The sequence below is a fragment of the Vigna unguiculata genome, chromosome 10 (assembly GCF_037176805.1).
Source record: "Vigna unguiculata cultivar grain cowpea cultivar isolate G323 ecotype 2 chromosome 10, ASM3717680v1, whole genome shotgun sequence".
NCBI classification, from domain to species: Eukaryota; Viridiplantae; Streptophyta; class Magnoliopsida; order Fabales; family Fabaceae; genus Vigna; species Vigna unguiculata.
The window spans coordinates 48,535,533-48,549,507 of record NC_140801.1 but is presented as its reverse complement, the minus strand read 5'-3'; the positions used below and the strand labels follow the sequence as shown (position 1 = coordinate 48,549,507).

Here is a 13,975-nt window from a genome sequence, read left to right as displayed (position 1 = left end):
ACACACACAAACAGATAGGGTGAGCTATGCATATAAAATGAATAAATATGAGAAACCCATACCCCAAAAGAATTTCATAATTATTTATATTTAAACCTTTCAATTCCCTCTCACTCAAGATCCATTATGAGTGACATGCACATGCTCTTGGTCTCGGGATTTCTTGTGCTCCCACGAACCTCCCCGCTCGTGGTCAAACCTACGAACCTAACTCGTTCGTAGTCCTACCCTACGGACCTCCCCGTCCGTAGTCAAACCATCCGAACCTCACCCGCTCGGACCATGACACGCATGCAATCACCATACTATGGACCTCCCCGCCCATAGCAGCACCAGGACTAACTTGTCCAATATCCCATCATGCGGTCCCAACTCATCACGAACCTCCCCGCTCGTGACCTCATCCGAACACATCCCGGACCCACTAAGAACTTAGTCCTTAAAGCTCAAAGGTTAGCACAACAATCTGCCGCAACAGAAAATAAAACACCGACACTGCCTAGGCAATTGTCAAGTGGAACAACATCACTGACCGCCTGGCGCCACACTCAGCGCTGCCAGGCGCCAGGTTATAGGTACCAAATCAGAAACAACCTCACTTCGCCTGGCGGTAACAAACAACCCGTCAGGCGCCACACATCCACACAACAATACAAGCATCGAATCTCGCCTGGCGAGACCAACCACTAAGGCCAGGCGCTGGCCTAAGGAAGTCCAGAATTTAGAATACTCATTTACAAAACAATGTCAACGTTACTAACCGACACCTATTACAGTTTTATCAATAATTTTCTCTACAGATGTCTAATTGAGGTGATTCCTTTTTGGTTAGAAACTAGACTTCCATATCTTTAATTTGACTACCAAACCACTATTTTTGGAGGTCTAAGCTATTGGCAATTTAAAAACGAAAATCAGGGATCCTCCAGCGTTTTTCCAGCTTTCCTGTCCCGACGTCTGCTCACTGTTTCGGTCTTTACATTTTCCATAGACATCCAAATGAGTTGATTCTTGTTGGGTTGGAAACTAGACTTCCGTAGCTTTAATTTGACTATTAAACCACTATTTTTAGTGGTCAAGGCTATTGGCAATTTAAAAACGAAAATCAGGGATCCTCCAGCGTTTTTCCAGCTTTCCTGTCCCAACGTCTGCTCACTGTTTCGATCATTACGTTTTCCATAGACATCCAAATGAGTTGATTCTTGTTGGGTTGGAAACTAGACTTCCGTAGCTTTAATTTGACTACTAAACCACTATTTTTGGAGGTCTAGGCTATTGGCAAGTTAAAAACGAAAATCAGGGATAAAAATTGGATGAGTCGTCTGGCGGCAGTTCATCATCCGCCAGGCGGTTTCTGAATTATACACAGCAGGGCATTGTACATGCATCAATTTAATCATACAATTCATGATATTAAACAGTACGCAATTAAAGGTACAATTCCAGCTCCCCTAACCTGGATCTAAGCTTCCAAAGAGTTCCTTCAATGGTCTCCTTTCTTCTTCTTCTCCACACTTTTCCTCCAAAATTTTCAAATCTCACTCTCTTCCACACTTTTCTGCCCTCCATTTTTCAGGCTTCCCCTCCCATTTTTATGCAGTTTTTCGTCCAACTGCAATGGGGGCTCATCAATGCCACCCCCCTCCTATGCCTAGGTTTTGAAAAAAAAAATAATAATAAAAAAATGTGGAAGTTGAACTTCTCTGGCCAGGTTCGAAGCAAGGACTATGAGTTTCCCCCTATCACGCTCCAACCACTTAGCCAATCCACTTTTATTGCTAAATATGCGTATACAATAAAATATAAATTATACTTCCGTTTTCTCTTACTTAAAAGAAAACATTAAAACTCACACAATTTACATACATAGGACTTGAACCCAAGTCCTCACACACAACCCCAAAGTACTCCTACCACTTGAGCTAGTACTTTGCTACGTCATGTTAGTCCAATTAACGTTATTTATTTCTTCCCAAATATAAATTAAATATTCATTCCTTATTTGAATTTTTTCTCGGGTCTTACATAAGTGACTCTCGAGTTCGTGCTAGTTCCCTTTTCGTAACTTTTTCGTGATCTGTTGTAAGAGCCCTGGCTAACCCACCTGTCTGGTCCTGTCCCACTCTCACCGCAGCCCTATAGCGCATCCTCGGAGCTGCCGTGCTCGTGGTCACGTAGTAGAGGTCTTCGCTAGGTTTTCCAGGTACGGGAAGTTAGGGTTTTAGTTTCGAGTCATTATTCTGAACCGTGTATGAGTTGGTTGCTGATTTTATGGTATGATATTTCGTTCTGATATGTAAGAGTGTATTGCATGAGTTGTTTGGATGAAGAACATGGCTGTGCAGTGAAGAACAGTGGCGAGACCTGTTAATCTCGCCCAGGCGAGTCAGTCTCGCCTAAGCGAGATGAAACAGGGAGCTCGCCTAGAGCTTCTGCGCGAAAAGTCGCCCAGGCGGCTCGCTCAACTTTTGAGCGAGCAGGCAACTCGCCCAGGCGAGAGGGATCTCGCTTAAGCGAGATCCCGCGTTGCTCATGCCCCTGGTTTTTTTCAAGCCCTCGCCTAGGCGAAGGGGGGCTCGCCTGAGCGAGCCTGTCTCGCCTGAGCGAGACCCTCCAGCCTAAGCGAGGTGCTGAGCGAGACAGTGTGATGTGGGATGTTTTTCTTGGTCTTGTGTGGATAATATTGGCTTGGTTTTGAGTATCTGTGTTAAAGGCTTGGTATGTGTGAGTATGATAGAGAAATGCAAGTTGTGAATTATGTATAAAGGGTTGACATGAGTTTTGCATGAGATTGTATTGAAAGGGTTGGTATGAAAGAGGCATGATAACGATATGAATTGGAAGTCCGTGGTACATGAATGGTTCATGATGAGATGAAATGTGTTGAGCCTGGAACATGAAAGGCGTAGACTTGAAGGTCGGTACAATTAACATATACATGCGTAGTGGATATCATTTTGGTTGTGTGGTTGTATCCTATATGTGTCAGTGCATAAGTCCTTGGGGTCTCTAGGTGAGACTTTCGGGGTTGCGCTTCAGTGGTCGGGACGTAATCCCATGGCCCCTGTTAGTGGGTGTCCATGGTGGTGCCCCATCTGTATAACTAGGTAAGGATTCAAGGTAAGGTTGCATCCTGACGCTCCGAGGAGCCAGTTAGTCTCACTTAGAGCGGACTGACTCTTGTGGTGGGAGTAGCAGGAGGCCTGAAACTCATTAAGGGCTAACCTTGTGGTGGGAGAGATTTTGATTCATCGTAACACTGATAATATATGGCTCAGGATCGAGCAGCTCAGGGTCGAGCAGAGGTATCCACCACAAGTGCAAGCATCCGCTGAATCCGACCGAGTTATACGTATCCGGATGAGTCGGGTCGAGTCGTAGTGTATTGAATGAAGAGTCATAACATGTTTGGTTGCTATGTGGATGAGATGATGAGAATATATTTGATTGCATGTTGAATATGTTGATTGGCTCTAGCTTACCCGTTTTGTTGCATGGTTGTGATGTATGTGGCTGTTCTTTCTTGCGATGATCATCAACTTGGTTGATGGGAGCAGATGGGCGAGGTCCTCGTGGTCAGCAAGGGAACGGTGATCCAGCAGCTTAGCCATCCGGGCTAGATTTCGAACGTCTTTCTTTCATGTTTCTTTAGGGCTATGGCCCTTGTATTTTGTTGTTACCGGATTTGTAAACTCTTAGTCAAACTGATTATCCTGTTTTGTTGGCATCATGGTGTGCCTGGTTTAGTAGGGATGATGTCGGGAACCCCAGAACTGCGTGATTTTACTATCTTATGTGTGACGTTTCCTTTAATTTTGATTAATAATTAAATGGGACGTTACAGTTCTCAATAAAAAGAATCTATTTTGTTTTTACACTACAAAGCTCTGTTTACATAACTTTATTTCATTATTTAAAGAGCTATAGAAAAAAGACAGAAAAATAATGAAAAATGTATTAGGAAAGCAATCATAATTTTTTTTATCAAGAATAAAAAATATAACTCCAACAATTTACCAAAGATAAAAAATACATTTTAGTCTTCTCAAAATCTTCCATCTTCCGAAAAATGACATACTATGACCCAAAATAGTTAATAATATTTTGATCAAAATATAAATAAAAAAGAAAAATTGGCCTTACAATTGATTTAAGAGTTTTGTTAATAAAAAAAAAAAAAAGAAGCTTTTCAACATCAGTTTTCAACAGAGTTAAAAACATGGTTTTTAAATCGAATTTTCAAAATCCTATTTAAAAACACACATATTAAATTGATTGTATTGAAATCTATTAAAATGACGACCTTTCAAATTGGTTTTCTCTGACGTTGATTTAAAATAGTATTTTTAAAATTTGTACATTATTATCTAACTTGATGATAATGGAAAAGACATAAAATTTGGAGATGAAGTTTCCATAGCTAACCAAAAAAATAATAATAATAAAGATAATAAAAAAATACTCTAAATTAATTATATTCCTTTTGTTTTCATTTTCATTGAAACTTGTGTTTGGTGGAAGTGGTAAACAGTTATGATACATTACAAATTATGAATGATTTTGGATTGAAAATAAACATGTTTAACCTAATAAGGCATATCCAGGGATTGAGGAGATGGCTTAGTTTCTCTTCTTGCAATCATTCTCATTCTTATCTCCAAGAACACAACCACAATCACCAAGATACCAATACTCACTCCATAAGCAAGAAACCACTTAGATCCTTCTCCTCCCAAATGGAGTCCATAAAATGTGTTAAGAATTGCAAAGATAATCAAAATCCTCCCCACATTATGATGATACCAATTCCAGTACTTTCTTATCTTTGATTCTCTTCCTGGTCTTAATATAATGGCCAACACCTATCAAATCAAATCATAAATAAACAACATGAGTGAAAATAACTTTGGTTTTGTATCAGAAAACGAGTTTGATATAAAGCTAAATGAGAGAGAAATTGGTTAGTTAATTAACCTGTAGGAAGCCAAGGATGATGATGAGGATTCCTACATTTTTGTGATGTGTGACTTTGAGATTCCTAGCTAAGAGCAATCCACATAAAACTCCAAATATGCCAGCAAGGAACCCAAATGCTTGAATTGAAGCATGCAGATAAAACCACATGGGATCCCTTTCTTTGAAGTATCGAGCAATTATGGCTCCTATTATCATTAGAATGCTCCATCCCATTATGTTCAGAACTCCATGGCTTCTTCGAAGATTTAGGTTAGAATTGTTTCTAGTTGAACCTCCTGCAAGACAACAAAAGTTATTGCAACATTCAGATTTAGCCACTCCAATGTATAATTCACAATCTTAAGAGGTAGATTTTAAGGTCAAATTTCCATTCACTTATGTATCATAAGTTTGTCTTTTCTCTTGTTCATCAGAAATCTGTAACATATTCTCGTGTCAAGACATATATATTTCGAGCCTGAAACTACATTAATACTACATTAATAGTGGTCTTATAGTGGCTTTATGTCATATGGTACGATAGGTTTAACGATCAATAAATTTCAGTATGATAGACTTTGGATAACTCTGACACCATCTTAAGAATGAACTTTAGGCCTATAAAATGAGCTTATATAAATTCACCTTATTTCTAATTGATATATGGATGTAAGATTTTCAACAGACAATTCTTATCACTTTTCAATTCATCAAATAGTATCGGTGCTACTTATTATGCTGGCATTGTGCTTCAAAAACTATACATAAACAAAGACCATGCTGAAGCTAGTCTAGTGTTAGATTTTTCTGATGACTCAATTGAAAAAGTTTCACAATTGATGTTGATGATGAATAACAAAAGGGTTCTTCACTAACCTTTTGAATAATCAATGGTTATTGATGTCTGATCAATATGTTTGGGCAAGTCATAGCGTGGATAATCAGGAAACTGGCCATTGGGTCCAATGGCAAATATGAGATCGGTAGAAGGTTGTGTGGTCTTCAATTGGAAGATTAAGTAACCAAGTGAATCAGTTGCTGGAACAAATGATGCATTCATAATATAAAGATCACTTCTGTCTTTAATCACTTCATCTTCTGATTTTCCACCCAGATAGTAATATTTCATGCCCCCAGCACCTGGTGATGGCATCCACCCCACAATTGCACTAGAACCCACCATGCTTCCATCTTTCGAGAACCCTATTGCTGCATAAGCTTTTGGGTCTAATGGGAATGAAAATATGAAACTCCACACATCTGATGAAGCCTTAGCATACTGATCACAGAATCAAACAAAAAAAAATAAGATATACACTCAAATTCAGTTTATGTATATCTCAAATAGTCTAATGAATATGTTTAAAGTTTTGCTAGAAGTTAACTTTAAGTTTATCTCAATTCTATAAAATTAGCTTGTAAAGTGAGGTTTGCATCCACTTATATATTATAAAATTGTCTTATCTCTAATCGAGCAAGTTTTGTTATTCATATGATGGAGTTGTTCATAGAAAATCAACACTTCTGAAAAGTTTATTCAGTGTCTGTTAGAAAATTTATGGACAAAAAATGTAAGACACGTACTCTAAGGATGAAACTGTGAGCAGGCCAAACAGAACTGCAGAGGAGTGAACTTGTATCGAAAGGGATAGGAAGCTGAAGTTGCAGCAATTTAGAGGAGCATGAATCTTGAGAAGTCACAAAGGTTGATGAATTATAGAGCATGACGAACAAGATTATCTGGCAGAAACTTGTTAACTTCATCTTTGTGTGGAGGAAGATAATTAAGAACCTAAGACAGCAGAAGTAGCTACTAATGATGTGTCACTAATTATGTTCAATTTTATAGTGAAAAACTATGATCATCCTTGAAATTATAAATGGTTGTTTTTGACAATTGGCATTGCCGGCTGGAAGAAGACATGCAGGCACTGCTATTGTTTCATTCAAATGTTAGATAAGACCAACAAGCCAAACTGCGTACGGTGTTAATTTTCAGCGACAAAATCAACCAAAATGGTGTCATAATAAGTTAGTTTGAGGAGACTTTGTTGTCGGAACTACCGTCTTGTAGCATGCCACTTATCATGGTAATAATGATATACCTTCATAATGTAGAATTGTGTCTTTTGTTCATAAAAAAATTGCAACCTTCTCACAGTATCTAGTATAACACCAGTTGTTAAACGTTGGGAGTGGAAATCTATTTTTTAATTAATGAATGTTTACTTTATTAACAATAGTGTTTTGTATAATCTCATTTTTATATAATGTAATGGACTACTGACAGCAATTTGTTGAAGCCAGCTTTGGCTTTAAGAGGAAGAGGCATGCATGATTAAAATATATGTTAAACATAAAATTAATCGATGAGCAATCCTCTTGGTACAAAAATAAGTTACAAATGGAACTAAACTTGCAAATAAAAAGGCAGTGGTGAAAGAAATAAAAATGTTTGAAGAAAAGAATTCAGTCTTTACTGCAGAGTTGTGTCTCAAAAGTAAGTGCCATTGTAAGTAATATGGCCAGCACAATCCCATAACCTATATTCCATCCATTTCCCTCCTTCCCTAATTGGATTCCATAGAAAATGTTAGCCACAGCTAGTATAATCAAAATTCTCCCCATGTTATGATGGTATAAATTCCAATACTTTCTCACTTTTGATTCCTTCCTTGGTCGACCAAGCAAAGCCATTACCTACAAAAAAGTTTTTGAGTATTCTAGCTCTTAGGATACATAGTTTGAAAAAGCTTTAGATAAAATGCAGAATTACGAAAAATGTAAAAATAAATAAACTGGTATATATACCTGGAAACAGGCTAGAACGAAAATGATGATTCCAAGAGCCTTGTGAAGACTAACGTCAACATGGAGTTGATTATTCAACACAAAACCACTGATTACACCAATTACTCCCAGAACAAAACCCAAGAATTGAACTGAAGCGTGAAAATAAAACCAAAATGGATCCCATTCCCTGAAGTAACGAGCAACTATTGCTCCCATTATGATTAGGATGCCCCATCCCAAGATATTCAGCACTCCATGGCTTCTTTTCAGGTTCATATATGAGTTTCCTAATGCACTCGAACCTGTTTCCAATAATCAAACCTTTTTAATGTTCGTTACCAACAAAAATAAAACAAAAACTTTTCAGTGTCATCCCTAATATTCAAATATGACTACTATATATATATATATATATATATATATCTATTTACGAACTTACCGACGGCAAGCATGAACAATAGTAGCATTTCCCATTTTACATTAAAATCCACAAGGAAGAACAAAATGTCGACCTTTTGGCCAAGCTCCATATATATATATATATATATATATATATATATATATATATATATATATATATATATATATATATATATATTATTGCTGATTAAAAAAACAGTAGAAAATTTTTTATAATTGTCACTGTAAAATTTAGGACTAATAGTTGTCTTAAACTAGTATGTTCAGTACAGAACATGCACTGTAACTAACAAGTGTTATGGGAAAGGAGTTAATGACCCAAATTTAGTTCATAAAAAAAAAAAATATATATATATATATATATATATATATATATAAGAATAAAAGAAAAAAAAGACATGTGGGTTTGGTAGAAGGTCGAGTCAGATTTACATTTCAACTAGATTATTCTTACATGAATATGAGAAAAAGAATGTCATTTCAACAACCACAAACCACTGCGAATAGTTTTTGAGAGCAAGAATGGGCCAGGTATTGGTCCAATCATTTGTCAAAATCAACTCAACCAAAAGGTCATCGCTAGAATAATCTTGATTGGTTTACATGTTTTCGATATATCATCTTTTTCAAACCTTGTCATATGCACATAATTGGTATAATTGTTTTCGAAATATCATCTTTTTCAAAACCTTCTATTTTCTTTGTATAAAATACTGTAAACAAAATTGTGTAGCCAGGAATAAAATTGCTCAAATCACAAACAAATGAGACCAGATTCTGTCATTTTTGCAAGTATCAACGCATTACATTTATAACTGTTGGATGAAGATTGGAAGTTGCGAGTTAGGATTTGAGGTTTAAGTTGATTAATCAAGATAAATACGAGTTGACTGGTTTTAAATTGTTAAATTTGTGAAAAAGGATGAATTTGTTAATTTCTTCTCAGAGTTAATCTATTGACAAGAATGTGAAAAAACACTTGCATGGCTGATTCTTTTGACTAACCTGTTGCGTAATTCAACGTAATGGAGACTTTGTCTTGGTGGTGTGTTAATGCAAAACTTGGTGGTGAAGGGAACACACCGTTAGGTCCAAAGGCATAAATCAAGCGGGACAGAGGTTGGTTTGTTTGTAACTGGAAGGCCATGTACAAACGTGAGGACTGTGATGTAATGAAGGTTGAGTTGGTGAGAACGTTTAAGTTGCCTCTATCTGGCACCACTTGGTTTGGTGCGAGTCCTGTTAGATAATATTGTTTCATGCCTCCACCTGCCCCATTGGATGAGATCCACCCCACAATGGCACTTGAACCCACCATCCCTCCATTGGGAGAGAACCCCATTGCTATATAAGAATTTGTGTTCGGTGCAGAGAGAATGAAGCTCCATATGTTTGGAGAAGTCTGAGAATACTGCACAGTTAACGTATGCATATCCTGTTAGTAGGTTTCATATTAATCTCATGATTGGTCATTCCAAACCTATTAATTCATGTTTTGAACTAACCTATTAATTCAAGAATAATGCACGACTTACTCTAAGGATGTAGCCCTGAGCATTCCAAACAGGAAGACAATTGAGATTGGTCGTGTCAAAGAGGAGAGGAACACTGAGGTTTAGCTTGGAGACACAGGAGTCTGCTGCTGCTTGTGAAGTACTTCCATCTACTTGTGAAGAATTTCCATTCCCTTGTGAACTTCCAATGTTGGCTGAAACATGCAAACAAATAGTGAACATAAGAAATGCTATAGATATCTTCATTTCTCTCTAGTGTTTATGCTTGTGTTGTGTGATTGCAAACGTATTCATGAGATTGTTAAAGCAAGAAAGACGTACTGCTATATGATTAAGTAAAGGAAAGGGAAAGATTGATATAATTAAACAATGGTATAGGTAGCAGTGTATCAATAATTATGGCCTAATTCGATTTAGTAGATTTGGTGAAAGGAAGGCTAGGTAACTTAAACCATTAAGTTTCCTTCATTCATAATAAAAGATTGATTTTGATAATGGGGAAAATTTACGCGAATATGATATAGATCAAACTTTTTAGGTTATCAGACAATAAAGTGTTGTCAAATGTAAATTATGAAAAAGCAATCTCTCCCGAGATTTTCTGAACTTATATTGACTTTGTTTTTTAATTCTTGGAAAGTGAATAAAATAACATTTAAAAAAAAAATTAAAGTATCCCTATACGTATGCGGTCAGTGATCGTAGTGTGCTAACTAAACACGGTGTTCTATAACCTCCATTCTCCAAAGAATAATTTGTCACGTTTGAAAAAAAGTCGTTATAGTCTTCTATATTTCTGGTTTAATGTGATTAAATTCATTAATAAAAAGGGTTAAATCTATATGTTTTTAAAAGTTTAAAGATGAAATTCATTAATATAAAATATTTTTATTGGAAGAATAGAAACCGAAAGCACTTTTTTATTCTATCGTGTTGTTGATAATTTTATTAACACTACCAAACTTCAAATTTAGAATGAATGAAATGGGGTGGGTGGAAGTGGAATTTGCTTTATTTTCTTATAAGTCTCGTCTAGGATGAAAACTTAAATTGAGAATTTCAATATCATTAAATAGAATTAGAACTAGTTTTTTTTTTTTTTTCTTTTCTATTTGATCTTTCCATCATTAACTCTTTGTGTCGTATATTTTGTTTCTGTATATATTTATCACTTCTATTTCAACTTAGGTCCCTCAAAGCAGGCAACTCTCAATAATTATTGTCCGGTTTGTTTGTCTTTCTTTCTCTTGGGTCAGTATACTTTCCGTCTACCCAAAAGTTTAGCGTTACTTATTACAAATAAGTGTTGTAGTTCAAGAAAAATATTTTTTACACTTGCTTCGTTTGCTCTAAAGTATATAGATAAGCAAAAATAAATAAGATCAAATCGTCTATATACTAATAAAAGTAAAAAAAAAAAGTTTTATACTGTTATTATTTCATTATTAGGTATTATAAGTTTCCTCGCTTTATAAAAACTACTTAATATACTTAATATCGAGATGATTTTCAATTTATTGATATTAAAAATATACTAACAAAGCATAAAAATTAAATTCAATAAATAAATAAATCTTATTTCATTCAACCTGCACTAAAAGTGACCAAAGATTAAGATCAACAACGTGAATTTATAATAATAATAATAATAATAAGTGCATAACCAATGATGATGATACGACTTTTTAAAATAAAATACATGTTGATAATTGCCTAAAGGATGTTTTATCATTACCATCGTCTGAAACTTCTAAATTAATTGGAAGAGAAAAAACATAAATAATGCATCTTATTGAAGTTTTATTTGGAAAACAGAACAGGATATTTAAAGTCCTGGCAAAAATTTACACCGAGATCGTGTGAAATATGTATTTTTTTTTTTTACAAATTATTCGATTTTTATTTTACTTTTGCAGTTTAAGATAATATATTAAAATTTCAGGGAATAAAACATTAGTTATTTATTTTTTCGCTAAAAAATTTTAAACAAAAATTTTCTCTTATTAATTTTGACTTTGATTTTTTCACTAAAACTAGTACAATAGAAATAGGCTAAAAGATATTATATATTTGGAGAGAGAAACTACGGTTTTATAAATAAATTCTAGAATAAAATTATGAAGTATTTAATGTAAATATATGCGTTGACAGGGGAAATGGAAATACGGTTAAGATAGATCCTAAGCTAAGACTTAAAGTTGAAGAATTAGATTGCTTCAAATGAAGTCGATCAGGTTGTTATTCCATAACTTCCAAGTCGGAGAGAACATAAAAACACGTGTGAATCTAAGACTATAGACTGTGGTTGCTACCCAGACCAGTTGTCGGCTGTTTTTTCTCTCTCTCTCTCCCTCTGTCTCGAAAAGAAGACTCAATATTCTAAGAAATGGAACTGCGTTGCTCACAACCAACAACTTAAGTTCCACTATTTACTCTTCTCTACTTCATTTGGCTTTTACTAGTATAGTTTTTGATTGAACATATCACCCACTCTATAATGCCCAACCAAAGAATTCTCTAGCTGAATCAATGAATTCTGAATAGTATGCCGTCAAATTTCAACCACAGGCATAATGACATATAATGACGCTCACTTCAATATTACCCACTAATCATATTTATGATCACCTTGCACCAATAGAGTTCGAAGTAAAGAAAAGAAAAACATATATTATTCACTACTGGTTAACTTTGTTTTTGTTATCAGAAGTTTGTAAAAAAATTAAAGGACTTAATTATTTTTTATTCTATAATTTGTTTATTTTGTTTAATTTAGTCTTATTAATAAAAAGAACATAATCAAGTCTTTTTATTTTAATTGCACCAAGTTAATATTTTTACACAATTAACAATATAACCATTAATCTGCACAAGTTAACATTAACAATTTTAATTTACAAGTAATATAATTTATATTCATTATATAGTGACAATTTATAGAACCACTAAAACTTTAAAAAAAAAAAACATCACATTGTTGCATTTTTAAAATTAAGGAATTTTACTAAATTTGAAAACAGTTACGTTATTGCATTTTTTAAATTGAGGGATTGAGACTAATAGTAGTTGAGGTGACAGGATGAACAAAGACTAAATAAAGAATAGAAAAAAAATTAAGATTTACTGTTCAGGCAATACTTTTTCAGATCAAGGCTAAAAAAAATCACAATAGCTTAGTTATTACCGACTTGTAAGAAAAATAATCATTATTTTTAGCTCATATACGGATAGTTTTTCCACATATTGTAGTTTAGAAATTAAATTTATTTAAAGAGAAGAATAAAAATCATTTACGAGAGTTTTGGGAAGGAGTTCAATTTATACTAACCTTTTGAGTAGTCTATTCTTGTGGAAATCTTGTCTAAGTGTTTGGTTAGTGCAAAGCTTGGTGGTGCAGGGAATAAACCGGTGGATCCAGTGGCAAATATCAGCGAGGACAAAGGATCAGCGGTTTGTAACTGAAACACCATGAACAGACGAGAGTTCTGTAGAGTGATGAAGGCTGAATTGGCTATCACCTGTAGGTTGCCCTTATCAGGAACCACCTGATTTGGAGTGACCCCACCAAGATAATACTGCTTGATCCCTCCACTGGCTCCTCTTGATTCCACCCACCCCACCATGGCACTTGAACCAACCATGCCGCCACTGACAGAGAATCCCATGGCTATGTAAGAATTTGTGTCTGGGGTAGAGAGAATGAAACTCCAAATGTTTGCATAAGTCTGAGCATACTGCAAAGTTTACACATAGGTTAGTATATACATGTGGTGCTATTGGAATAAGGTCATATAAATGTGATGAAATTCAAAAATGGTGCACTTACTCTGAGGATGAAACTTTGAGCATCCCATACAGAAAGGCAGCGAAGGTTGGTTGTATCAAAGGGGACGGAAACATTGAGGCTTAGATTGCTGGTACACGAGTCTGGTTCTGTACTTGCAAGGAAGAATGAACAAAGAAAAGTAATCACGAAGAAAAGTCTTAGAGCCTTCATTTGTCTCTATTATTATGCAAGTGGTGTCAGTTTGAAAGATGTGGTAAGCATAAGTCTAACAAATCTTATTGAAGCCGGGCTTACTATTCCTACTGAAGCTAAAAGGGGGGAAAATAAACGATGTAATGATTGTCATTTTGTAACTAACATGGTGCAGGGCCATTCTCAATTATGATCATAAATTGAAAACGAAGATTGAAGTACATGAAAGATTAAAAAACAAAAAATAAAAATGGCAAGTTTTTGTTGACTGAAGTCCGCCTGGTATTTCACTCACCAAATTAAAGGCAACACA

General features: G+C 35.2%; 2 protein-coding genes across 3 annotated transcripts; both read right to left on the bottom strand.

The window, feature by feature from the left end:
- Positions 1–4,491: 4,491 nt before the first annotated feature.
- LOC114165622 (Cytochrome b561/ferric reductase transmembrane with DOMON related domain-containing protein) lies at positions 4,492–6,781 on the bottom strand. The gene is made up of 4 exons (XM_028050202.2): positions 6,541–6,781; positions 5,833–6,235; positions 4,975–5,252; positions 4,492–4,862 (listed from the first exon to the last, which is right to left on the bottom strand). Exons 1-4 carry the CDS (start codon positions 6,718–6,720, stop codon positions 4,587–4,589), a joined length of 1,137 nt encoding a protein of 378 aa, XP_027906003.2. The 5' UTR covers positions 6,721–6,781; the 3' UTR covers positions 4,492–4,586.
- A 468-nt stretch (positions 6,782–7,249) lies between these two features.
- On the bottom strand, positions 7,250–13,891 carry LOC114166858 (cytochrome b561 and DOMON domain-containing protein At3g07570-like). Of its 2 annotated transcripts, none has more exons than XM_085668041.1 (6): positions 13,510–13,891; positions 13,012–13,417; positions 9,705–9,877; positions 9,175–9,604; positions 7,768–8,051; positions 7,250–7,656 (listed from the first exon to the last, which is right to left on the bottom strand). In XM_085668041.1, the coding sequence occupies exons 1-6, from the start codon at positions 13,678–13,680 to the stop codon at positions 7,426–7,428; spliced, it is 1,695 nt and encodes a 564-aa protein (XP_085524167.1). In that variant the 5' UTR covers positions 13,681–13,891; the 3' UTR covers positions 7,250–7,425. The 2 variants fall into 2 exon arrangements, with proteins under 2 accessions (XP_085524167.1, XP_027907531.2); XM_028051730.2 differs by having other exon boundaries at positions 9,175–9,580.
- Positions 13,892–13,975: the final 84 nt, after the last annotated feature.